Genomic DNA, 26,036 nt, shown 5'->3' with positions numbered 1-26,036 from the left:
AAGAAATCTACTCATGAAAGAAAACCATTAGCTTCATGTGTTTTAATGGTATAAAAACATATATAAGGTATTTTATAAATAATATAAATTAAGTCAAATTCAGATTCGATTTATAAAACTAAAATAAAACAAGTCATATTTTATTTATAAATCCAGTTGCATAATTGTTATTTAAGATATGATTCAAACCATGAAATTCCAATATTAGTGACATGATAAACACTATTATTGATGCGTAGATCTCGTCGTTATGAATCTAACGCAACTTGAATGGACTAAAACGGATCTAAAACGTAGAAGATATGATTTAAATAATATTTCCTTTAATGAAATAATAGATTAAATCTAACCTCGAATTGTAAAAGTTGAAAACATATCTAACAGTAGTATAAATATGTTGATTATGAAATTACGAACCTAACGCAAGTTGAACGGGTCAAATCGGAGTTAAAACGGAGAAGTTATGGCTAAAACAAAATCAGTGGCAATTATGTAAATAAGTGAAAACGTATTTTGAATCTAAACCGAAGAAAATACGCTTTCCAAAGAATAAAACGCAATCTGTGATTTCGCTTTGGACTGTGGGTTGAGATCTAAATAATTATAAGGGCCTTTTAGCAAAACTCGCAGCGAAGTGGTACGATCTAATCCTGACTCTTGATCTTGAATCTGACGGCTGTGACTGGTTGGGGAAGATGACGTCGCCGGCGGTAACACAGACGGCGGCAGCGCCATGGCCAGCAAGGGAGCTTCGGCGGCGAACCTCAAAAACGAACTACCGACCATGGAAAAATAAACGGGGAGCACGGGAGAGGAGAGGAGGTCGAGGCGAACTCATCTGGGCGATCAATTGCAATTAAAAAAAGCAAAGGCATGCGAGCAGCAAGCTATGGCGGCGGCGGAGCATCTACGGCGCGGGAAGACCAAGACATCGCGAGAGAGAGGGGGAAACGGGGTGGTACGGGTTATAGATCTCGGCTAGAAGCTCTAGGACGTGCTTACCGTGACGGAGGGACGACTATTTGGCTCGGCGACTCCGGCTTCTTCACGGCGGAGCTGGCGCACGGGAAGGTGTGGCGGCTGCGCTGGGGCTCGGTGGGGAACTAAACGGGAGCGGATGCTCTCTATTTAAGGACCGTCTAGCTTGACAGGCACGGCAACGGATGGAGTCATGGGCAGGGTAGACTCGGACGGCGGCGGTGGAGTCCGCGTCGATCATGAGGTAGGAGGAGGATCTGACGAATGGGGCCCACCGGTCAGTCGGCGGTAGAGGAAGAGAAGGCGCGCTGGCGGCTGGGCCACGGAGCTGGGCTGCTTCGGAGCGAACGGCGCGGGAACTGGGTCGTCCGGGGCTAGAACGGGCCGCGTGGAGGAAAAAGAAGAAAGGGCCGGAGGGAGGGGAAGGGCAGGCCGGTGCTGGGCTGCCTGCATCCACGGGCCAGAAGAGAGAAGAGGAATTTTTTTTCCATTTTGTTTCCAGATTTAAATCCAAATGCAAACCCAATCAAATTTGAACATGGTTTAAAATATTTTTTTTGTTCAAATAAAAATGAACAATTTTGGGTAAGTTCCTAAAAATAAATTTTACAATTTTTTTAAAAAATACTTTTATTTTCAAATTCTCTTTTTCTTTCTTTTCTTTTTCCTTCAAGGCCATTTTTAATTTCATTTGCAAAAGCAATTTAAACCACTCAATCAAATACATCAAATGCAAGAGCATGTATGCACAAACATGTTGCTGAACCTTATAATGAATTTAATTTAATGAAAAATTTTATTTTCCTATGTTTTATGAGCACAAAATTCAGAAATATATCATTTTAACTCTATTTTCAAAAGTGGCAAATTTTGGGGTGTTACACTTGTAAGGCTTCAGATCTCTGTGTGCAGGATGTCTTTCCAAGTGAAGATATTTTAGGCCACGCGCAATGCCTTTTAGTATGTTGTACCACGTGCTCCAGCTGAGCCGTTTTGGGTTCAGTTTATCTGCTAATACAATTTGAAATACCTATTTACAGAACTTCAAAATGGAGATAACTTATTCTTGTTTCACAAACTGATAATATAGGTCAAAGAAATATAAATTTATTGGGAGTATGATGCCAAACTTTTTAATCACAGGAATCGTACCTTTAAAATACTGGTCAGTTTTTAGTTTGCCGTATAATCATAAACTAAGAATGTACCATTCCCAGGAAGCAATAGCCTAACAATTTTAAGATATTCTCATGGTGCAGCTCAGTCACCAACGAGACCTCTGCTAACAATTTTTCAGAATTACCCTTCTTCATTTTTTTAACAGCAGCAGATACCTTGTTTGTCAATAATCCATGTGTAGTTCATACAGTATTAGCCAATTTATTGATACTTCAATACACATAGGTGTTTTGTATAAATTTTGCATATGTACTGATTCTTTTTTTTTGCGAATGACATATGTACTGATTTTGAGACCCATCCCTATCACTTTTAATCTTGAGAACAAACAGAGATTGATGAACGTTTGATCTAGATTAAGGGGAACAATCATGTAGTGTCGTAAATCATGAAAAGACACAATGGGGTGCCTACACAAAATATTGTCTGTAATTAATTTTAATCATTTAAGGGTAGTATGGTAATTGTGCACAGCCCCTCCGCGCCCCCGCCCCCACCACCCGCCGAAGGGGTCACGCGCCCCTCCCCCCCCCCCCCCCCCCCCCCCCCCCCCAAACCCCACGCCGAAGCCGAAGGGGTCGATCACCTCACGTGACACGAGGCTGCTCTCTCCCTCGCCCTCGCACGGCGCTGCCGCTGCCCTCGCCCTCACTCGTCACGGCGGCCGCCCTGTACTCACCCATGCCGCCGCCCTGCCCTTGGCCTCGCCGCCGCCATATGATCTCCCAGCCGACGCTGGTGTCAAACTTGCATCCAACTTTGGCACCTCCCCTCCCTGCACACAAGCGGCCCCTTCTCTTCACTCACGTTACATAAGTCGTCAGCGTTGTTTTTTTTTTTTTTTGAAGTTAATTGAGGGGGGAGAGGATCCCCACCTGGACATTTTATTAAATATCAAAGTTTAGACAGTTGTTACAGAGAGCATAGGGGTACATGGGCGGAGAGTTTACATTCATTCAGATACATTTGCCACCCATGGATGCTATCAGCAGTGCCGGCTTTCTTTAAGACAAGACGCTTTTTCCACACAGCGAGATCCTCAGTAACGCGTGAGTATCTTCATTGTCGACGTCTGTTCACCCTGGAATATTTAATTTCATGACTCATATAGAGCTGGTAATCGTGCCAAGAGAGTTTCGTCAACTCACTTCTCTCTCTTCTTAAAAGTATTATCATGTCATCAAAAACACCTATGTGGCAACCTATTAAATACAAATGAAACATAAGCATTCCCCTCATCATTTAGGCAATACATTTTACCACGTCCTCACGGGATAACGATGGATTTACTACATTGCGATTTGTTATCACCCATGGCCATGTGTGCTTCGTAATTCGAGAAGCCAAACATAAGCCTGAAATCATAACAGACGTCATCACAGCATTAAATAGAAGCAATCTCTAGTATACAAAAGCACTCTGAAAAAAGTACTCCCTTCATAATGATATGTGTATTTTGTTCGAGAAAAGTCATAGTAACAATTAGTCAAATTATATATAAGTTGAGGATATAATTTTTGCATCAATAGATTTGTATTCAAAGTGGTTCTGAGATGGTATTGATTCTTTAGCAAATGACAACATATTATTAAAAAAATAAGAGTTATTTCTATTCATATCCACTTATCAAAATACGTTTTTTTCAGAGACAGAGAGAATAGTAGTCTGATGTACGTGTCCTCGATGTACGTTTATTATTCTTCGGGGACCGAAAAAGTTTGAAGTGCACAAATATAAACAGTAACTGGTTGATATAAAAAAAAACTCTGTTATGGTCATACAGTGTGCATGGACATGTGACCGTCAGGTGACTTGCCTGTTTGACTCTCGCATCATTTGATTTCTTTTCTGAACAACTCTTGCATTAGTTTCTAAACCTGAGGAATTAATTATTTTTAATAACTTCTTAGATCTGCCAGCAACCTAGTCGCGTATAGCAAACTTTCTGTACAATATCATTGAATTGAAATAAATTAGGAGGGCAGGTGAAAATTTTCAATAACTTCATCAGAACACTGTTATGATTTAGAAGGCAGGGGACAGGGACAATACCACAAGTTGCCATAACTTCAGAACAGTACAGTTCAACAGCATAATAATAAGCAGACCTCAGAGTGGGACAAGACGTCGAGATCGACTATATATTTCATTGAGTCATATTCATCACAGGTCCTTAAAGTTGTTTATAAGTCTCATATCGGTTCTCAAAGTCTCAAAATGTATTTTAAGATTTCACGGGGACCTATACGATACCTATAGACAACTTCAAGGAGCTGTGCTGAATTTGACTCTATTTCATTCATGGCTTATATGATACTCCCAATTGAATGGATATATAGCAATACCACCCACAGGAACTGCCCCACAAGGCAACTATGAACCTTCATCCTGCTGAAGCATGGCAGAAGGCACCGTGGGGCGGCTAAGTACTTGCATCTTTATACGCGCTTCTTCAGAAGTCAGCCAATTATGTCCAGTTTATTATGCCATCCAAGAAACGAAGTCCATACCTTTGTTAGATCCGCACCCTGCTCGAGATCTCCCTTCGTAGAGTCGTCGTCTATATAACTCCCGGGTCTACATCGTTCGTTCCAAATGCATCACACACTCACAGAGTCACAGTGTGTGGTGTGCCCGGCCCATTCACTACCCCCGCAATCTGAAGGCTGAAGCCAAGCCATGTGGCAGTCCTCTAGGGCTTACTGCGTAGCCTCTCTAGCGGCTCTCTGTCTCAGCCTGATGGCCATCTCTCCAGCAACCAGCGACATGGCTGATAGCGTTGACATGATGTGGGGCAACACACAGGTGCTCTATGATAGCTCCGGCCGCCAAATGGTGTCACTCTCCCTCGACTGCTGGACGACCTCTGCGTTCCGCTCCAAGAGCAAGTACCTCTTTGGGAGGTTCGACATTGACATCAAGCTTGTCCCCAAGGACTCAGCTGGCACTGTCACCACAGTATATGTAAGTAGTTTTAACAAGAAATGTGATCAATGAAACCATCATCATGTTCAGGTTATATTACCTACAGCTAGTCTAACCATGGTTCTCTTCCAATTCAAAAACAGATGGTAACAGAGGGGCCATGGCAATACCACGACGAGATTGACCTTGAGTTCCTGGGGAACACCACCGGTGAACCATACACCCTGCACACTAACATCTATGCAAGAGGGAAAGGTGACCGAGAGATGCAGTATCGTCTTTGGTTTGATCCTACTGAAGACTTCAACACCTACTCAATCATATGGAACCCGCATATGATCCTGTAAGTCATCAGCATTTTGCATCTCGTTGATTGAATTTTTTAGTTTCTACCGTGATGCTAAGCCGCATTTTGGCAGCTCTGTGACATTTGCCAAACGCTTCTAAGGTGTGTCAATTAGTACTAATGCATCTGCCTATTGTTGGGACGATGCAGAATACTTGTTAACGGCGTACCAATCCGGCGGATGAGGAATCAGATGAGGGATGATACCCCCTTCCCACTCTACCAGCCTATGAGGTTGTATGCCAGCATCTGGGACGCTGACGAATGGGCAACCCAGGGCGGACGCATCAAAACTGACTGGTCCCATGGGCCCTTCACAGCCTTCTTCCGGAACTACACCGCCAACGCTTGTGTCCCTTACAATAGAGCCTGGATTTGTGGCCAGGATTCCGGTGATAGCAGTTGGTTCAACCAGGAGTTGGATGAGGAGGGGCAGCAAAAACTGAATGATGTCAATGCTAAAAACAAGATATATGACTACTGCACTGACCCGAGGAGGTTTCCTAACGGATACCCTCCAGAATGTGGGTCGCAGTAGAAGCTAGTATGCAGCAAGCATCTAGGGATTACGAAGTTGTTTACACCAAAATTTAATAAGTTTATCCTGAAAAGGAAGAGATCGATCGATGATGTTAAAAGCGAGAAAGTTTTCTAATTAAGAGACATTTATGAGCCGACTAAGAAATATTATTTAATTAATTTAAGAGAGACATGACGTCCTCGTGCATAAGGACACGTATCAAATAAGGAAGCTTCATCAGCAAAGATTATACATAAGGGAAATTAGAGTCCATGTATCTTAGTATTTCTTTTTGTTATCTAGTCATGTTCGTTTAGGACTCTTATCAGCCCAGGGTATAAATATAAACCCCCGGCTATTGTATGGAACAATCAATCAATCTAAATACAAGTCAATTACTTTTTCGGCTCCGGCCACCCCTTAGGAGTAGGAGTAGAGTAGATCTCGGTGAGTTCTTCAGCGAGTACGGCTGCATCGATCCGGTCGACCTCCACTGCTTGTCTGTAAGTACCGTCATGGTTTATACCTCTGTTCGTATGGCTGCATCAATCCGGTCGACCCCCACTGCGGCTCTGATATAAGCTAATTATCGACTCTTGTTTAATTCAAGTATGGCATGTGTGATTCTGCCTCACACCCCACTGCTTGAATTAGATCAAGATCAAGTTATCGGCTCTACCTTAGAATGACAATCTTCGGTAGATTTATTAAGTTACCGATATTGCTTATTGCTTTCATTATTTATCTAATTACAGCAATATCGCTCTGCCGATTGAGATTGATTTAGATCGGCCTTATATCTTATTTGACCCATCGTTTGCTAACCTAAAACGGATCCAATCTACACCTTAAACGATGAGTTATATCTTATCGGCTGTTTTATATCAATCTTGATCGTGCATAACGTGCGGTTAAGACATGTTGCGTCTTGAGTAGATCTATTGGCTAGAGAGAACCGTTCCACGGCCCGTTATCACGGCCTATGTGATTCTGCCTCACACCCCACTGTTAGCACCGTGGAGTGGGGATCGATATTTAGTAGATCTATTCCTAGTAAGGTATGACTTTAACTGTGCGTTATGTCTGAATCGGCTGTTTTAGCCGATATCGAGCACTTTCACGAACAGTAAGTAAAGACAGGTTGAAAGATATGTTAGCCCCATGATCTTATTATTGTATTAGGGTCTACATGATTTTGCATCATACCCCACTGATATTAGTAATGAGTTAGGGCAATGAGTTAGGGTCGTCGAGTCTATTGTTATTTCTACGGCCTGCATGATTCTACCTCATGACCCACTGGTCATAATGATAGATGAGATCTAACAAGTTCACTAGATTTATCTTTATTAAACGGTTAAGTGGTGTTAAATTATTTCTTTATATAAAAAGAGGTTCGGTTAATTATAATCATTGGCTCAGCACAAACCGATCATTGTTGATATCTTATTGCCATTGATTAATATATATTCAATTAATGATATTTATTTTGAATGATAACCGATTTTTCTTACACAACCCCATGAGCTCTAATTGATTTATTCTCATAAATATACTGAAATCAACTATTTAGTCGATCTCCTTTCATATCGGCTCTCATAGCCGCACAATCGGGACTGTCTGGCAACGTCGGCAAATTCCGCCCTTAATTACTGATGAACTTTCTCTGCTTGTCAATTGCAGAGTCAAATTGACTAGCACGTCTCGGGAGGATCGCGCAGGATCGACCACCCCTACGCTGAAGCTAGGCGGATCTGCTCCATCGAGCGGATCCTTCCGGCTTGCTGCGTGTCTTCAGCATGGGACGAAAATTCTGTGTCGACGGAAGGGTAAGAGTACTTCAGGATGTAGTCCATTCATTTATGAGTATGATTATGATCATCATAGCAAATAGTATCCTTCATTCATTCTTAGGAGGGAAAAAATCATGGGTTCTCATATGTTTGCTGTGCATGTATCAAACAAATTATATACTGAAAAACTGTAGAATCAAAAGTGAAACATGATATAGTGAGACAGATTTGTGACTCACTGCCAAAAGAAAATGCAAACGGTGAAGCTATTAATCAACTGTGCGTTATGAATCAACCAGTAGGATTGGAGCAGAGCCACCAGCATCATTTCTAATCTGCATATTAATCAACTGAGCACTTCCTTCACTCATTTCCACACTGATACACCGACAACGACAAAACTATATATTTTTTAAGCAAGTTGTGGTAGGCTAACACGACTACCAAAAAAAGTTCAACAGTGTAAAAAATAGGAGGTATTTTTCTGTGATAAAGAAGGGAAATAGCCTATAAACATTGTTATGCTCAAATCGTTGCAAGGTTTTCTTATTTATTAAACAAATGCTATAATTTTATAATTTTCATATATGCTCCATAAACCACAAACTAAACAAAGAATTTCAGCTTAGTGCCAACAAAAAAAATGTCCTGATAAACTAAAAATTAAATCATGAATATGAGGCATGCTTAAAGCTATGTCTATAAAGATGGATTATGGATAGTTACAACAAAAATGTCAACTAGAAAATAACCAACAGTCCTGTAGACCTTTTCTTCATTACTATATTTGCTTCTGAGGTTTCACTATACATAGCATTACACACCACACACAGTTTACAGGAAACAGGCTAAGGCAGGACAAGGAACAAATGTTAGCACCAAGGGGTAGAATAGTGTTATCAGAACATTTAAACAAGATGTGCATCACATTTATACATATAGAGCTCGTACCCAAAAGATTTTGTCCTCACATTTGTATGATATCATCTGCCTCCTGCATTGAAAAATATAGTTCTAACAAGAAACTGTTGTCATGCAATGCGGCACTATAAAATAAATTAACTTTGACATCAAACAATGTGCTGTAGAAAAACAGAATGTGAATGGAAAAAAGAACACAAATTTCTAATGGCATTAAGAAAAATGAAACATGTTAGCTTTATATTGGAGAAAGTAGACATATGAAGTAATCATTTGCAGTCTCCAAAATCTGCCCAGTAATATATGGCACGTTTATCCTTAATTTGTCTGCCTTCCATGATTATAGCCAAAGTCTGGTAAAGAGCGTATCTCTGGGCTAGAGCATCAAGAGATCCAAAATTAGAACTAAATATCTAATGCCACTGAAAGATTTATTGCCCTCGTTCCACTATTTTAATAAAAAAATATTTTAATCATACATAAATCACATAATACAAAGTGTTAACCACAGCAGTTGAGTTTTGTTTCAATGATACAAACAAATTTGGTACGTATGTGATCGAATGCATGAAAGGCAAGACAAACAAGAACATGCATACTCTATCACAACTGTATGTCCATTAAAACATCACACAGCTCATCTCTAGAGTCTAGACATTAAGGCAACACACACACACACACACACACACACATACACAGCAGCCAAGATTTCGGGCGAGTGTCTTGGTTGTCGCTGAGATCATAAATGCAACAAAACTTCATTTCTATGGTGAAGATAGGGATGTTACACAATTATTTAACCAAGTCACAAATTACAAGGAAGTTAATTACCATTTCACCTTCAATCAATGCCAACTTGTAAGATACACCAAACAAAACTATGCACATTATAGGCCAGTTGTGGTTAGAGCAGATTGCAACACATCTTCTAGGTACTTCTCTGCAGCTGCATACTGCCTCTTTTTGTCCTCTATAGCTAGTGCAGCTAGAGCTTTATCCTGATTACAAATTGCCCAAGTACTCAATAATTAGCAATGGGTTCCACAAGAAAGAAAAAAAAAGGCAATAGACATACCGGAGGTAAATCCTGGTAGCTCCTTAATGTATCAGCTATGGGTTTTGTCTTCCTCTCAAGATCCTTCTTATGCTCAGCCATTTCCATCAACACACCATGATTGATCTCCGGCGTATAACCCACTCGATTAAGCATTGCCTGATAAAGATAGGAAGACAACAAATCTATAAGGCGTTGAAGCAGATTTACTAATCAGAGAACAGTGTGTATCAAACAGCAAGGAATCTGAGCTAGTCAATGTGGTTGTATGCCTAGACCACCGAAGATGAAGTCCTCATCAAGGTGAATTTGGGTGCCTATTTTCTTCTTAATAAAATGCCACCTAGTTACTCCTAGGTTGGTCTCGGGGGGGGGGGGGGGGGGGGGGGGGGGGGGGGGGTGGTTGGATCAAATAGCACACAACTTAGCCTACAAAGAGGCAAACAGCTCTTGGTAAGAATGAAAAAAAGAATACCACATCGGCTCTAAAATGGTGGTAAAAACGTTTTTGTAGTAACAAAATCAGATCTTGATGTCAGATTTTTCAATTCACAGTTATGGCTTTGTTCATCGCTTGCTATCCATAATCGATCACGGTATTGAAAACAGGTAATGGAGAGAAATAATAAATGTGTATCATTAGTTCAAAGATTCACAACCTATACAAATTATGTTTATTATTCCTGTGTCCAACAATCCGGTCGAAGGTATGCATCTCTAGATCCTCATGTCTACTGTCTACGTGGAAAGACTGAAGGTAGCTTAGCATATATATTCGAGGGATATGCTCAACTGTTCATAGTGCCAAGAATTATGAAGTTAGAATTTACACAGTGCTTCAGCTCAACTTTATAAAGACATGTCCCCTGAAAACTAGAGGTTCCATCCTACTAAGGAAACAAATCCAGAAAAGGTAGATTGGAACTAACAACACTTGCTGAAACACGAAGTTCAATCAGAAAGGCTGGCTAACAGCTGTGCCAAGTCTATCAAAGCTTCTTAAAATCTAGAAATACCCTATCTGAGATGATTTGGGTGTTGCACATTCTGTTCAACAATCATATATTAGAATTACTGTACCTAATAATTAACCAATACATGAAATTGATAGCTTACAAGCATTGCACTAGTTGACAGTTTCGATTTAGGTGATTGTCGTCCACACCTAGCATGTCAAAATCAAGAACTGAAAGCACAAGCAAAAGCCAACTCCTAATATAAATAATACGAAACGCTATTCACCTTATAATTTGAGACTTGGAGGATATACTGTCGTTCCTTGGAGTCCATCATAACAAGCTTTGTCTGCCAATCCGTCATTTGCTCTACTTGTTGCTTCTCCACGTCATTTTTAAATTTCTCCAGCATCCTAGAAACAACACAAGTACTTATCATGTTTGACACAGAAATCTAGGTGACAATGATAACTAACGAGTGAGAACTCAAACTATGAAATGAACAGGTTTCCACTCACTTCTTCAGCTCAGTAAGCTTGTTTATGGCCTTCCGCGTGTAATCGAGTAGTGCTTTTGACTCCTTATGCACTTTGTCCCTCTTCTCCTCCACCTCTGCTCGCCTCAGAGACAAGTCTGCACTTGCCACCACAAAGCTGCAAGACAAATATTTTAGAAACTACTCAAAAAATGCCAAACAAAAAAGAATGATGTGACAGTTCCTATACCACCCAAACACCAAAAAGTCACTAGCTTCCTCAGAGTTTATGACAAAGTAACAGAATCAGATGCAATACATACATTCAGAGAAATTTCTTGTATATACAACATTGAGGACATAGTTTTACATGTTTGCCAATTTAGATTTTTGCTTTGAGTTCCATTTAAGTCATGTTAGTTTAGTCTCAATTTAGTGTGGATCCAAACCAAACATAAATGCAAAAATAGCAGTGGATCAGAAGCTGGAGGGCATAGAAGGTTGAGGAGAGATGTGGTTTCTTGTAACAAATGTTGGTAGTTTGTCATGGTTGTAAGGCAGCCCTTTATTGGGTTTTGTTCTGGATTCGAAATGATTGACTTAAACCCTGCACTGTAATCTGAATTGTTGTCCTTTCATCTTTATGAAAGACGAGACATGGCCCCAAAACTCTACAAAAAAATGGAAGATTCATCGTTCATGCAATGGCAGTAATAAAATTCCAAACACTGAACATATGTACCCGTCAGAAGTACAGATCTCTCAATTATTGCGTCTCTCAGAGAAAAGAAGAGCTATGCCGTTTGGATAATACGATACTCGCGGAACCCTAGCGCAAGGAGTCACCTGCTCATCTCGGTGTCACGGATGGCGAGGAGGTTAGCGACTGCAGCGACGGCTCGTGCCGCCGCGGTTGCGGGTGGTGGGAGCGCGTCCCTCGCGAGCCCCGCCCGCTCGAGAGCCTCCCGCAGCCGCGCCGCCTCGGCGTGGTACTCGGCCGCCTGCGCACGCAGCCCCGCAGCCGCGATTCCGGCGGCGCGGGACCGCCCCCGCGACGCAGAGGCCAGCGCGCGGAGGTAGGTCACCCCGCGCGGTGTGGGGTCGGGCCCCAGCGACAGCTCCGCCGCCGCACCTCCGCCGCCGCCTCGCCCTCCCGTCCCGCCCGCGCCCCCCGCCTCCGCGGCGAGGGAGGCCAGCCACGCATTTACCTCGGCGACGGCGGCGGACGAGGGTGCCGGGATGGTGGGGTCGAGGTGCTCGGCGGCGGCGTGATCCATAGGAGCGAGCGGGTGGATCAGTGGGTGGCCGGCGACACGGAGGAGAGGAAATCAGAGGATGTGTTTAAATTTGTGGCGATTTATTTCCCCGGAAATGGAAGGAGTGGGCTCACGTTGTCTGTTGGGCCTTAGCCAATTCTTGGCTGCAAGTAACTCTGGGCCTCTGTCAAACAAATGCACACTTTTATTTACTTTCTGAAAACAGCTTCTCCTCTCAAAACAACAAAGCACCGTCACTATGGTCAACCCACGTATCAAGCTCAATCCATGTGCTTTGGATTGATTTGGTATTCACAGATGCATCGAGAGGTGAACATATGGGCATCCAAACAAGGCCTTAGGGTGTATTTTAGGTTATATTTTGTTGAGAATCAGAAGGGATGGAGCTACTCCGTCCTACTTTAATTCATAGCTATTTAGCTGAGTATTGGAATGAGCTATAGTGCTTACCTCCAGGAAAGCACAGAACTGGTTGAAGATTACAAAGGAACAAGTAGGAATGAAGCGGTTTTGGGATAGAATATTCGAGCAGAGACTCAGATAGGCTCGCTCTCACAAATTGGTTGAACGCACTCGTCCCACCGAGGCGTTGCCGCGCCCTCCGTATATTTCTCTCTTGTTAGATATTTAGACAAATTCAAACATATTTTAATTCAGAAAAATAAATAGCAGAAAATTTATGACAGCCACGTGCATGTATAATTAACCTATTTGCAAATGACATATACTAACCATATAAATAAAATGCATAGCAACATACGTTGCAATATTGTAGGGCCAGATCGAGCTGGAGACACCGTAGGCATTGTTGCTTGGGTCCGTTGACCAAGCCTATTCAATGTAGTCGATCAAAGGTTGACGCAATGCTGAGGGGAAGTCGTGTAGTTGTCACCAGCCGTGTGTACTGAAACATCACCGGAAGTAGTCATTCAACTTCGTCGTCGTGTACCCGTGATATGAGCGGTTGCCCAAGTGTGTGCTCCCCAAGGGCTTGATCGCCTGTCACCCATACAGGTTCGTGGCGAACATTGTGGTTCTAAAGGCCTCGGCTCCCAAGTTGCCTGTGTTCGTGAGACTAGGAAACTCGGAGATAGCAACAGCATAGAGTGAGAGGTGGTATGCGCGGTGTGTTCATGAGACAGGCAAGGGGCACCTTTGTTAGTGGAGAAGGGGCAACGGGTGCGCGAGACATTACCGGAATGAATAATCAATGAGTAATTAGGTATTTAGTTCCTTTTAATTAGGAGACATTACCCTACGGGGTGTTCGGCTGCAGCTACAGTCACACACGTGGTAGGAGTCTTTTCTTCTCTCATGTTTTACTGTAGCCATAGCCGCTCACCTCCTATATATACTCTTGTAAGGCAAAACCCCATTAGCAATTTTTTTTTTGACATGCAAGGTGTCCACCTCAGTAGTCCACTATCACTTACAATTAAATTCACTAGCACAAGCAATTATGATATTCACGTCAGCAAGACACATCATTCATTAACATACATTTAGTTGTTCACGTCAGCGTGCCACACTATCCACTAACATTAGTTTATAATATTTGTATGAATAGTTAAATTCCATTCCAGGTCAAGTAGTTCCCGCAAGTTATCATGCATTGCTCCCGCAGGAAAGCTAATGATTCCGTTAATGGAATAATCACCGATTAATCAAACATTGCTTCATTTGACATCTAGTAGCGTCTGTCCTGTATTACTCGCACAAGAATGGTAATAACTCCATCAATCCATCAACGAAGATTTCTGTGCAATTCTAGAGAGCCACGTCATCCGGGGTCCCACATCCGCAAGTCACGACGCATGTGCAGCCGAAATGTACCTCCCCTGAGCGCCGGTCGATTTCTAAAAGGTCAAGAGGCTGGCCAACATGCGAAGAGGCGTCCGATCAGTAGAAGACGCATGCATGACGGTGATTATTGCTGATTAACTGGATGAGCAACTCGGAATACAATGTTTCAGTGCCAGTAAATTGAACGATCAATTCGACCCCTACGGCTTCCGATCCAGCGTATTAATTATCGTGCGGCGCTCATTAATGTGCTATGGCCAACATGGCAACATGGGATCTAATGACATGTATGATCCTATATAAGCGCCTCAAGCCTTCTGATTCTTCTCGAGGTGCAGCCTGCCTGCCTTCTTGGACTGCAGGAGCAGGATCTCCGGACCCTTCGTGTCCTCTTCTATGGAACCACTAGGTGCTGCCGCTGGTTAATGATGGCCTCTTATATTGCGATGTCGTTGAGTCGACATCGCTGGTGGTGACGTGACGAGCGCGGCGACCGGCGGAGCCGCTACCGCCAGGATCGCCACCATGGAGCTCCTCCCAGCGCAGCAACACGGCAGCACCGGCATCTCTTTGGCCAAAGCGGCAAAGCCGGATATTTTTTAATGCTCCTCCTACCGTAAGTCTTCGCCGGCCATGTAGCATCATCGTATGGTAATTCGAAGTATCTTTCATCCATAGTTTTAAATAGCAGGCTAGCGTCGCCATAGCTGCCGAGAGAGACAACGCTAAGCTATTGTCACTTTTGCCGCTATGTCAACTACGACCGCTATATTGCGCTATAGCGCCACTAAATTGCTTAGTTGTAGCTTTGAAATAGCGCCGCTATTTCAATTTCGGGTATAATAGTGACAATCTAATTATTATCTACTTATATTTTGTTTTAAAGTTGGTATTTAGCAAAATTGAACACTTGAGTTTCATGAATCTTGCTCTAATATCATATCAAGTTTTGTTTCCTACATCCTTAGATCCTTGAAAAGATATGTGTTCATCAAATTTCATGATTGCCATGTTTTTATGAATCAATTACTCATATTTTTTATGACTTTCTTATAAACCGCTATCTGGCATAGCTCCGCTATAGCGGCGCTATAGCTGTATAGCCTCTGGAAAAAAGATGCCGCTATTTACTATATCCCGCTATTTAAAACTATGTTTCCATCTCTTCTGCTTTCTCTTGCTTCCTTCTAATTATGCTGTTTTCTTCACCACCACATGCAGGACATCGTCATGCAACCTTCTCAGTTGCCAGTTTGCCACAGCAATGTACCAAGTAAAATTAGGAATGTAGTTTGTTAATATAATAAGAAATTTCAGTAGTACCCCTATATGTTGAACCAGTGATGTATGTTCATGAATATGACTTGCCTCTTTTTGGATGGATTCTATTTATCTCCATACCATACACAAGCATTATTATATTTTCTTATTTTCTTATGTTCTTATATATATGCTGCCTTCGAAATTAGTATAACTATAATTACTAATAGTACTCCTGCATGAATCCAAGAACTATCCATAGATCTCTACAAAACTCCCGCGGCAACACGCGGGGTATCATCTAGTTATTTTGAGTGACAAAACCTGCCCACCCTGCAGTCATCGTGCATATTCTCACCCCTCAACACTTCACAATAGGCGCACACCATGGTGACATGAAATAATTAGGGGTGGTTCTAGTTTTTAAGGGCTATAGAGGCTAACGATTAGACAAGAACAGGGTTGTTTTAATATACATGACCCCACTTATGTTAACAGGAACCATTGTGATGTTAATATGCATATGCATATATTCTACTGTACTCACCAATTATATTAGCTGATGGAACATGTTTAATCCTATACCAATGCCTGAAGTATTTAGCCAGTGAAACTGTAAATAAAAAAGTAGTAATAATTGGGGAGAAACTAATCTTATATAAAAAATTTGAGGTTAAATTATGCTAGTAGAACAGTTTTTCAGTAGCAGAACAATCCAAACCATACAACAGAACAATTAAATTTCCCTATTGGAATAATAAAAACATACCAGGAAATAATGCATTTTCATACCGGAACAATAAACAATAAACATATACAACCGCTTAATGAATTTTCCTTGAATGAAGAATACAAAATATATCACACAACAATGGATTTTCCCTACTGCAAATCAAAATATACCATACAATAGCAAATTTTCGATCATGGAATAACACAAAGAAACATAGGAAACAGGACTAATGACTTTCACTGATGAAAATTACAGAGTACAACGAGGAACAGTGGATTTTTATCGTTTCGTGCTCTTCAGACCCGTAATATCCATTTAGTCAGATTAAAAAAAACATAGTGCTAACTAACTTGGGAGATCCTCTTGTCATATTCAAGTAAAACCCTCCAATTTCATTTTTCTCAAGTAGCACCCTTTGTCATGAACAGATCACATTTGTTTATCACTGAACTAAAAAAATCACTGAATGGAACTTACAAGTGAACATTGTTTTTTATTCTGCATGTGACATACTTATTAATAAAACCAATGCTCACATTTTATTACTGCAAACCAGGCTTTAACAGCTAGCACTAATACCACATCACCACTAAACCAAGTACTACTACAATCTTTGTCCTTTCATTCAGTGCAGCAGTTCTTTGCCAAATAACCCAACAATGGCTCGTCCAGGGCACTCTTGCTTCACCAGGGATTCCCCAACCAAAACCTGCAGCAACAACAGGCACACTGAAGTTCAGTTCATAACCAAAACATCACAAACAAGGCATTCCATCCTTCCGTAAATGTATCATTATCTACATAGTTAAGCATTTGAGTTCAAGCAGGCTGTGTGCATTCCAATAGTCTACATTGGGGGACAAAAACTGAAGTGAATTAAAGATAAGCTGACAAATGTGTAAAGAGTACAGAAAGAGAAGATAAGGCGAAACAACAGAAGATGTTGCCCAAAAGGTTTCTAAAGTCACACGGGACTGAATCTAAATTGACAAGGAACCATGGGAACTTACAGCAGAAACGCCAGCATTCTGAACATAAGCAACATCATCCGGAGTAAACAGACCTGATTCACCAACAACCTGAAAAGTACAAAGGGAAAAGAGAAACAATCAGCAAGGACAAGATTATGACACCTAATAGTCATAGGGTCTGTTTATTTGAGGTGCAGCTTTTGGTTAGCTCAAAAGTTGGCTTCCTGGCTTTTTGCTATTGGCTTTTGTAATAATTTTTAGTTTCTCATCACAACAAAAGGCAGCCTCAGAAGCTAGCTTTCTAGCTTTTTAGAAGCCAGATCAACAACTGGGCTGCTTCTAGATGGCAGAAGCCAGCAAAATGCTGAAACAAACAAGTCCTTACTACAGAAACAAAGAATTAATAGCAATCTAGAAAATGCCCTAGCAATATGCAATACACTACAACTGTAATACCGAATATAAGTTGACATATCTGCTTAAAATAATTTGTCAGTTTCAGTTCATAATCTCTTTCCTGTTAAGCTTTGGCTGTAAAGAAACTTATTTTCACATATGTTCATACAGTAATTGGAGTAATATGTTCAACAAATTGGAAACAGGTCATTCCAGTGCCTTTTCACATTTCTAAATAAGCTTTCAAATAAACTCCCTCCCTCAAAATAAGATCGCGTGTAGAACACAAAGACATTCAGTGTGCTTCAAACACCCCCAAAGGCCAAAACCATTATATCTGAGGATTCATTCAATGCATGCATGTAACTCATAAGACATACAGGTTAAAAACTGGATATTTACCATGGTTTCCTATTTGTCTTTAGAGAATACCACACTTATTTAGCATTGAAATATGGAAGTTCCTATTTGTGTTCTATGTGTCTCAGCCGATAGAGTGTACACACTAGGAACTAGAGCCTGACAAGGTTAATTAATGAATCAGATATACACCTAAGACAAAGATATTACCAAAATTCCCTTCTCCCTGATGCTATCACCATGCTTTTCGAGCAACATCTTGGTGTTCGAAGTATCAACAACAAATGTCTCTGCAGTGTAAATAATTTTCAGAAAACAAAACAATATAAGCATTCATCAGAAAAAAGGTCCAGAGAAAAAAACAAGTGGGACGCATTAGTACTCCGTGAAATAGAAACGTTCACACTTAAGAAGACAAGATGTCTTCTACAGGAAAAAGAAAAACAAGCACCAGAAGAATGTCATACCAAGGCTTCGGTTATTGATACCAATAAGCTTAACTCCATTTATCTTCAGCACACGCTCCATCTCTCTTTCATCATGAACCTAAAACATAAATCCCACCAGAATATCAAAGTTAAGCTTAGCTTATTGCAGACTATTTGAGTTGATCACAGTTATGTCTTCTACTCCCTCCGTTTCAAATTATAAGTCGTTTTGGCTTTCCTAGGTACATAGCTTTTGCTATGCACCTAGATATACGCTATGTCTAGATACGTAGCAAGCTATGTACCTAGAAAAGCCAAAACGACTTATAATTTGGAAGGAGGGAGTATTCAGAAAAAATATTATGAGACCAGCATACAGATCAGCAGGGAATTGCATGTAACTCCACACTTTCTATATGAAGACGCACATGAGAAAATTCATAACATTTCTTTTGTCAAATTACTTGTTGAGTATTTGAAATAAAACGCACAAAGAACGATGATTAGAGAATAAGTCTTTAACATGATATAGAAGCATAAGCAAACTACTATGGTTCATTCAATCATGTGAAGTAAACTATGCAATTTTATTAGAAACGAGAATGTTAAACTTTTTCATCGTGCAAAGTAAACTACTATGGTTCATTCTGCCGTCCAACACTGGAAAAGTCAATGTTCAAACTAAGCCAGTTTCTAAGTAATGAGTGGGTACAACAAAAGGAATTGCATAACATGTCCAACCTCAATAAGAGCTGTCATTCCCAACTCTTCGCAAATCTGAAGAAAATTCCTTATGTCAAGGTCTGGTAGTACAGCAGCAATTAGTAGAATTGCATCAGCACCCTTAGAGCGAGCATTATAGATTTGCCACTTATCAATGACAAACTCTTTGCAGAGAAGGGGACACTGTATTCACAAAAGAAAATTTTACATCTTGAGAACTATTGGAAACTCATAATCACCCTCAGAAAAAAAAACACTTAAATGCATCATTACCTTCACTCCTGAGGTGCGCACCTTCTCAAGATTCTCGAAGCTTCCCTGTACAATGGAAGCAAATTGAGTGAAGCCAGGTAAGCATGACATCTATGATCCCCACAGACAATCAATTAAATCAATCGAAATATACCTGAAAGTACTTCTCATCCGTCAAAATGCTCAAACATGCAGCTCCATTCTTTTCATAAGCTTGAGCGATTTCAACCTGCAACAGAAAATTACATATTAGTTACATAACCAACCACTGAAACTGACTCTAGGTTTCACAGCTAATGAGCCCAGAACATACAGGATTAAAGTTCTCCCTGAGCACACCCCTACTCGGGGATGCTTTCTTGACCTCAGCAATCAATGCAGGCACCCCATTACGCTTGTAGGCAGCTTCTAAAGCGCCATAGAAGTCTCTTGATGGAGGGGCTTTCCTTGCAGCTTGAGTCACCTCCTCAAGAGGCTTCTTAGCACGCCCCTGCGCAAGACCAGTACAATCTGTTAAACATCATATAGTGAAAGCTTATGAAATAGTGACCATTACGTAAGAGTATGCAGGTCAACCATATGAAAATAGCTTAATTAGTTTTTTCATGAAATATACTTTAACAATGCAAAGTTTAATGCATTGGTGGTATATTTTTATAAAGACATAATCAAAGATTTAGATTGCAGAATGTGAGCAAAATCAATAGACCTATCTTTAGTGAGAGGAAGTATACAGAAAGGAATCACCTAACACAGGAAAAAAAACAGTACAAGCATGCATCAAGCACCTTTGATTTAAATTACAAACCCTAGCAAGGGAAAGGGATCAAGCATCTATTTGTTGCACAAAACTGTAGTCAACAATATGAATAAAGTGCGAAGAACTTTCTTCTGGCAAGGAGGACGTTCAAACTACAAAGAGAAAATACCACCTGGTAAAGTGAACTAGAATCTATAAAAACAAGAAGGGTGGATTGGGTATTAAAGACATGAGAAAATTGAATATTAATCTGCTATGTAAGTGGTAGTGGAAACTTGAACAAGAGGATGGAATTTGGCAGGAAATTCTTAAAGCTGAGTACATTAAGGAACAATCAATAAAAACATCTACGTTCAAGGATTCTGGAAATGGGAAGAAAACATCTACCTTTTTGTGTCAAATTCCGTACTCTGTTTCAACTATGTGAGCAACAAGATATAACGGTTGCCAAATGAATGGAACTCAATTTACAGCTTTCAATTACGAGATAGCTCTATACTAAGCTACAAGAATAATGGAACTAAATATGTTCTGAGACATCAAAATCGCCTTTGGAGTTGAATAATTGAGTTTCTTCGTTTTTAGCAGCAAAAACTGGCTTTCATCATTTCTAAGAAAGATTTTGACTGCACTATAATTCTGGCCCACAATGGAATCATAGTTTTTGAAATATTTTTTTATCGAAACGCAGGAGAGCTGCATATCTTTGTATTATAGAGAGAATGTCATTTGGTTTGTTTCAGTGCAACGGCCCTAATAAACTGTGCCATAAATGTTTCACATACATACACATACTGGTAACTTCTCTATTATCATATCATCTAACTTCTCTATATGGATGAGAATTTGTGCCAAAGGCTACTGTAAGTTGTAATTTGCAGATTACTTATGCCAATACTATGTACTAACCTAAGACTCTACATGCACACCATCAAGTTCTTGCAACCTTGTGAACAACTAATTTGTAGCAGTTAGTAGTTATCTCAAAGGACCTCTATTGTCCGTAATACATAATGATCGCACTGCTTTATTATCAGTATTTGCGCAACGTCACTCTCTACCTTTGGCCATTCAACTTTGCTACCAAACTGAACCACGAAAGTCCAACGCGTGCACGGAGTTGTAACTGCATACCTCAGCTACTTCAATCTCCTTGTCCCAAATGATCTTCTCTAGGATGTTGCGGGGGGCTCCCAGCTCCTCCTCTATCTCCTTCAAGGAGGCGGTGGGGTGGAAGTGCCTGCGGATGCGAATCCCCTGTCTAGCCGCTATGTCATTGAATGACAAGCCATTCTCCCATTGGACTAGCTCCTTTGCGTTCAGCATATCATCATGTGCCAGCACCTCAAGAATTGAGTCCTACATAAGCCAAAAAAGAATGTATCAAACAAGTGAAGCGCACAATGAAGCACATTAACTCAGTATTTATGCGCAAGATTTTACTGATAAAATAACAAATCGGCATTCCATACGGGGCAGGCGAAATGGGTGGAAAGATTGTGTATTGAGTTGGTGATTACTCCTACATACAAGTATCAAGACGAGACGCAACCAACCCAAAGTCGTGCTCAGCGAATGGGGAAAAGGATACGAAATCTGTCACGGACTGGGCTGCCAAATGAGCTCAGATTAGTGAAGTGTGCAGCTACAAAAGGATCAGGGAGTGCCATGTGCGAGGCAGAGAGGGCATCGAACAGAACAAGAGAACTGCCGAACTCATCTTCCTCCTTTGTCCCTCGTCTAATTCTCTCCAGTTTCTCTCTGTTTGTATAAATCTTGGTATATTGTTGAGTGATTCTTGTCTGTGACATCAAGGTCCGTGACAAAATCGTACCAAGAAAACAGGAAACCTCCACAGCATATCCGCAACATCAGAGTGGAGAAACCAAACAAACCCACAGGAAGAGAATGCAGCAGGCGTACCTTGTGGCCGGCAAGGAGCGGGCGGGCGCGGGCGCCGGGGCCGGCGAGGGTGGCGACGTGCGAGGGCCTGGGGAAAGCGCCCCTGGTGCTAGCGGCGACGGCGGAGAAGGAAGACCTAATGGATCGCGAGGCGAGGAGAGACTCCATCAAACGTCGAGGACGAGATGGATGGAGGATGGAGATAGGTGATGTCGTGATGGGAACTGGGACACGGCGAGGCGACGGTGGGTCTCCTCCACTCTCCTAGGTTGGTGGTCGCAGGGGGGAAACTCTGTCTTATGTAGTAGTGGGTGGCGGCGACCTGAACGGCGACAACGGTCCGAGTCGGGCGCTGACGGGTTCGAAGAGCGGAAAATTTCCGCCCCGTTCGCTTGGCTGTCATGCAGCCGGGTTGGCTAGTCAGTATCGTCTGGTTCATAAAAAAGTACTATTGACTGAATTATGTAAGAGATAAATACTATTTTGGTTGAAAATTTATGATCGTTTATGATAGGTCACAGTTAAACAAACAGATTGAATGGCTTGCAAGTACTGTAGGCTAATTTATTATGAGAGAAAAATACTATTTATTAATTGAAAAAATAACTTATAAGTAAGTAAACAGGACGGAAAGCATTTGCCATCCTACCTGTGGCCAGTATCAGCCACATTTGGGGCTCCAAGAGCGGAAAATTTCAGCATTTGCAATCTTACCTGATGGTGAGTATCAGCCACGTTTGGGGCCTCGTTGTTTCGTTTCTAAAATTTGACATACCAATAATTTAGCGAGTTATGATTTTGACTAGTATTTGGTTTGCTACCAAAACTTACCAAACTCTTATATTTGGCTTGTCAAATCTATGGTAATGTTTTTACTCAGCTTTGACATGGCAAATTTTGGATGTCAACCAAGCGGCTCTTGATATCCACAAAAAAGAATTCATAAGCAACTCTAAGACATACGTAAAACGAATCTTAAAAACTGGAATTTAGAGAATCTCTAACGCAAACTCTATGGCGCGGTGGGTGGCACTCCAAGCGGAGCGCACGATCCCCGCCTGCGGCTAGGGTTCCGGCGAGGACCTTACCGATGTCGGAGACGATGAGCTCGCCGACGTCAGAGGACGGAGTTAGGGTTTTGAGGTAATTTCATCTCCTCACCGCCATGTTCAGAAGGAGGCTTTGGGGTGGTGAGACGGGCGGCGGGAGATGGCGGTTAGCGGCAGGGAAGGGGCAGGGGCGGGTGGCGAGTGGTGCGGCGAAGTGTTTTCCTAAACGCTAAACGATAAACAGTCGGTCACCTACCGTTTAGCCATTATTCGGGCAAAACGTCCCATTAAACGGGCTAAACGGCCAATTAAACGGGGTAAACGGGTGATTAAACGGAAACGGCGCACCACCGTGTAGCGTTTACACGGTGTTTAAACGGGCTAAACGACCGTTTAGGCGAACAGTGCCGGCGAGGTGGCAGGTAAGTGGCGGGTGACGCGACGAGGCGGCAGGCGGAAGGTGGGTGGCGAGTGGCATGGCGAGGCGACGGGAGCCGCCCGCCGATAGTGAAGAAAAGCCTAGGGCGGGGGTAGGGGCGAGGATGAGGACTTCGCCCGCCACCCTATGGTTAGGGGAGAGCGGGATCGGCAAGGCTAGGATTGACGGTGGGCTGCGCGGTGAGGCGACGAAAGCTGTCGGCCACCGATGGTGGAGGTGAGGACGGGGACGACAGAGGAGGGGTGCCAGTCAGGGAGAAGAGGCCACGGGGAGAGGGCGTCGCGCATTAACTGTGTCCATCTCTAAAATAGTAGTATTAGAACACCTCAGCAGCCTTATTTTATAAATTATACATCATTTTCCATATTTAAACGGATAGTGCATCATGCATCACTCCAAATACACGAAACGTGCGCGCGTGCAAACCTGAGCTAGGCTCACTACTACATAAAATCTTTTCCAAGGCGTTGGGGTTTAATTAACGGAGATAGGCAGGCTGGGCGGCTGCCTCCATTAATCGGTGGCAAGGCCGCCGGCCGAGCGCCCGCCTCGGTTAAGACTTAACGGAGGTGGGCAGCATAAGGCGCTCACCTCCATTAATGCATTAACCAAAGCGGTTGCCTTAACACAATCGCCTCGGTTAACCGACATTAACCGAGACGGTTGTTGTAAGGTGACCACTTCAATTAATCTATTAACTGAGGAAGCAACCGCCTCCGTAGGTCCAGATTAACCATGGCCTTTGGACGGAGACGATTGTGTTGCCCACTTCGATTATCAATTCTGCCTACCTCTAGTAAGTTTTCTTTAGTAGTGGCTCTTGCCGTGGTGCATCGTGCATGTTTAGTGAAAACGTGGTCTGAGGGTGCTCGCCCAAGTAGGTTGATCCCAAAACGAGACGTTGAAAATCGATGACTCGAGGAGTTGCTTTGCTTGCGCCAAACACCTTTTAGATCTTGTTTGGATGTTGTCGGATTCACTTCAATCCACGTGTGCTATGGTGGATTGGGGTGGAATTTAGTTTAAGTTTCACTTCAATCCACCCTAACACATATGGATTGATGCGAATCCGACTACATCCAAACAAGACCTTACTAAGTCCAAAATTAAACATGTCCAAACTCTATACTCCCTCCATCCCACAACAAGTACACTTCTAACATTTGAAATTTATGTTCAAATAAGTGTACATTTAGGTATGATCCACCTAGTTCTAGTATTTTTTCTTACTTTCTCAAAGTTTTGAAATACAATCATTACACGTTGAAATAACTATATAGCATCTATTTTCTTCAAAGATCTAAAAAAGAATGAATGCAATTCTAGATGCATTATTTGTTAAATTATATAAATTTGACCAATGTATTGATAAAAATATTAATATTTATGAAATCAAACAAAAAAATACTACAAAAATAAATCTCATAATAAATAATAATGATACTTTTTTGTATACTCTCTCCTTTCGTTAAAAAATGTAAATCTCATTTTCTGAGAAGCAAAAAAATAAATTTAGGCTAATTTTATAGAAAAAAATATCAAAAATTATATTTTTAAATTTATTTATCACAGTTTTTTTAAAATTTTATAGAAGAATGAGACAAGCCAATGCAACGTGACTTGATTGAGATTGGCTGACTCAAGTGGCCTTTTTCCCAGAAGGCCCACGTGATCACGCCTTCTCGATTGGACTGAACTGGACGTTGTTCACACGGAGGTGGTGGCACCACGGCAGCACGCTCACACCTTCACATGGTAGAAACCTAGAGCGGAGTCTTCCGCACTACTTTAACAGTATTTTTTGTTATTTTTGTTTAAGCTGATGTTTATACTGAAATATAGTATAAAAAAAACTTTATTAGTTCGCTGAAAAATATTGCTGAAACAGTGCAGTAGAACAATCCTGTCACTTTCATTATTTTATAGCGTGCTTTTACATAGCATGAGTAAAAACCATCTAGAAAAGCTAGAACGATTGATACCCTCTCCTCCGTCTAAAAAAAAATATAATTTTCATTTTTCACCAAATAATATAAATATATATATCTTATAAAGCTAATCTTCACTGCATGTTCTATTTCAGCATGCAAAATATCCACATTATTTTTCACTAATAGCTATGTCATATCATTAACTTCCAACCTCTTAATGCAAGCTACTCACGTCATCTCAAGTTCTATCCCAACATGCAAGACACCCACATCATCTTCCACTAATAACCATGTCATGCCACTAATTTTCAACCTCTTAATGCAGGCTATCCAGGTCATCTCAAGTTCTATCTCAACATGCAAGACATCAACATCATCTTCCACTAATAGCCATGTCATGCCACTAACTTCCAACCTCTTAATGCAGGCTATCCAAGTCATCTCAAGTTTTTTCTCAACATGCAAGACATCCACGTCATCTTCCACTAATAGCCATATCATGCCACTAGCTTTCAACCTCTTAATACAAGCTATCCAGGTTATCTCAAGTTCTATCTCAACAAGCAAGACATCAACGTCATCTTCCACTAATAGCCATGACATGC

General features: G+C 41.5%; 3 protein-coding genes across 3 annotated transcripts; 1 reads left to right on the top strand and 2 right to left on the bottom strand.

Moving 5' to 3' along the window:
• The first annotated feature begins 4,836 nt into the window (after positions 1–4,836).
• LOC136469004 (xyloglucan endotransglucosylase protein 7-like) lies at positions 4,837–5,966 on the top strand. Its single transcript, XM_066467366.1, has 3 exons — positions 4,837–5,121; positions 5,226–5,425; positions 5,579–5,966. The coding sequence occupies exons 1-3, from the start codon at positions 4,837–4,839 to the stop codon at positions 5,964–5,966; spliced, it is 873 nt and encodes a 290-aa protein (XP_066323463.1).
• Positions 5,967–9,244: 3,278 nt separating this feature from the next.
• Positions 9,245–12,471, bottom strand: LOC136471911 (AUGMIN subunit 1-like). Its single transcript, XM_066469656.1, has 5 exons — positions 11,994–12,471; positions 11,191–11,325; positions 10,959–11,085; positions 9,738–9,875; positions 9,245–9,660 (listed from the first exon to the last, which is right to left on the bottom strand). Exons 1-5 carry the CDS (start codon positions 12,422–12,424, stop codon positions 9,550–9,552), a joined length of 942 nt encoding a protein of 313 aa, XP_066325753.1. The 5' UTR covers positions 12,425–12,471; the 3' UTR covers positions 9,245–9,549.
• Positions 12,472–16,460: 3,989 nt separating this feature from the next.
• Positions 16,461–22,275, bottom strand: LOC136471910 (indole-3-glycerol phosphate synthase, chloroplastic-like). Its single transcript, XM_066469655.1, has 10 exons — positions 22,034–22,275; positions 21,245–21,469; positions 19,664–19,840; positions 19,505–19,579; positions 19,372–19,416; positions 19,117–19,281; positions 18,415–18,493; positions 18,158–18,237; positions 17,231–17,299; positions 16,461–16,929 (listed from the first exon to the last, which is right to left on the bottom strand). Exons 1-10 carry the CDS (start codon positions 22,178–22,180, stop codon positions 16,846–16,848), a joined length of 1,146 nt encoding a protein of 381 aa, XP_066325752.1. The 5' UTR covers positions 22,181–22,275; the 3' UTR covers positions 16,461–16,845.
• Positions 22,276–26,036: the final 3,761 nt, after the last annotated feature.

The sequence above is a fragment of the Miscanthus floridulus genome, chromosome 8, assembly GCF_019320115.1.
Source record: "Miscanthus floridulus cultivar M001 chromosome 8, ASM1932011v1, whole genome shotgun sequence".
Classification (NCBI taxonomy): Eukaryota; Viridiplantae; Streptophyta; class Magnoliopsida; order Poales; family Poaceae; genus Miscanthus; species Miscanthus floridulus.
Note: the sequence above shows the minus strand (reverse complement) of the source record. Positions and strands in the feature narration are given on the sequence as shown.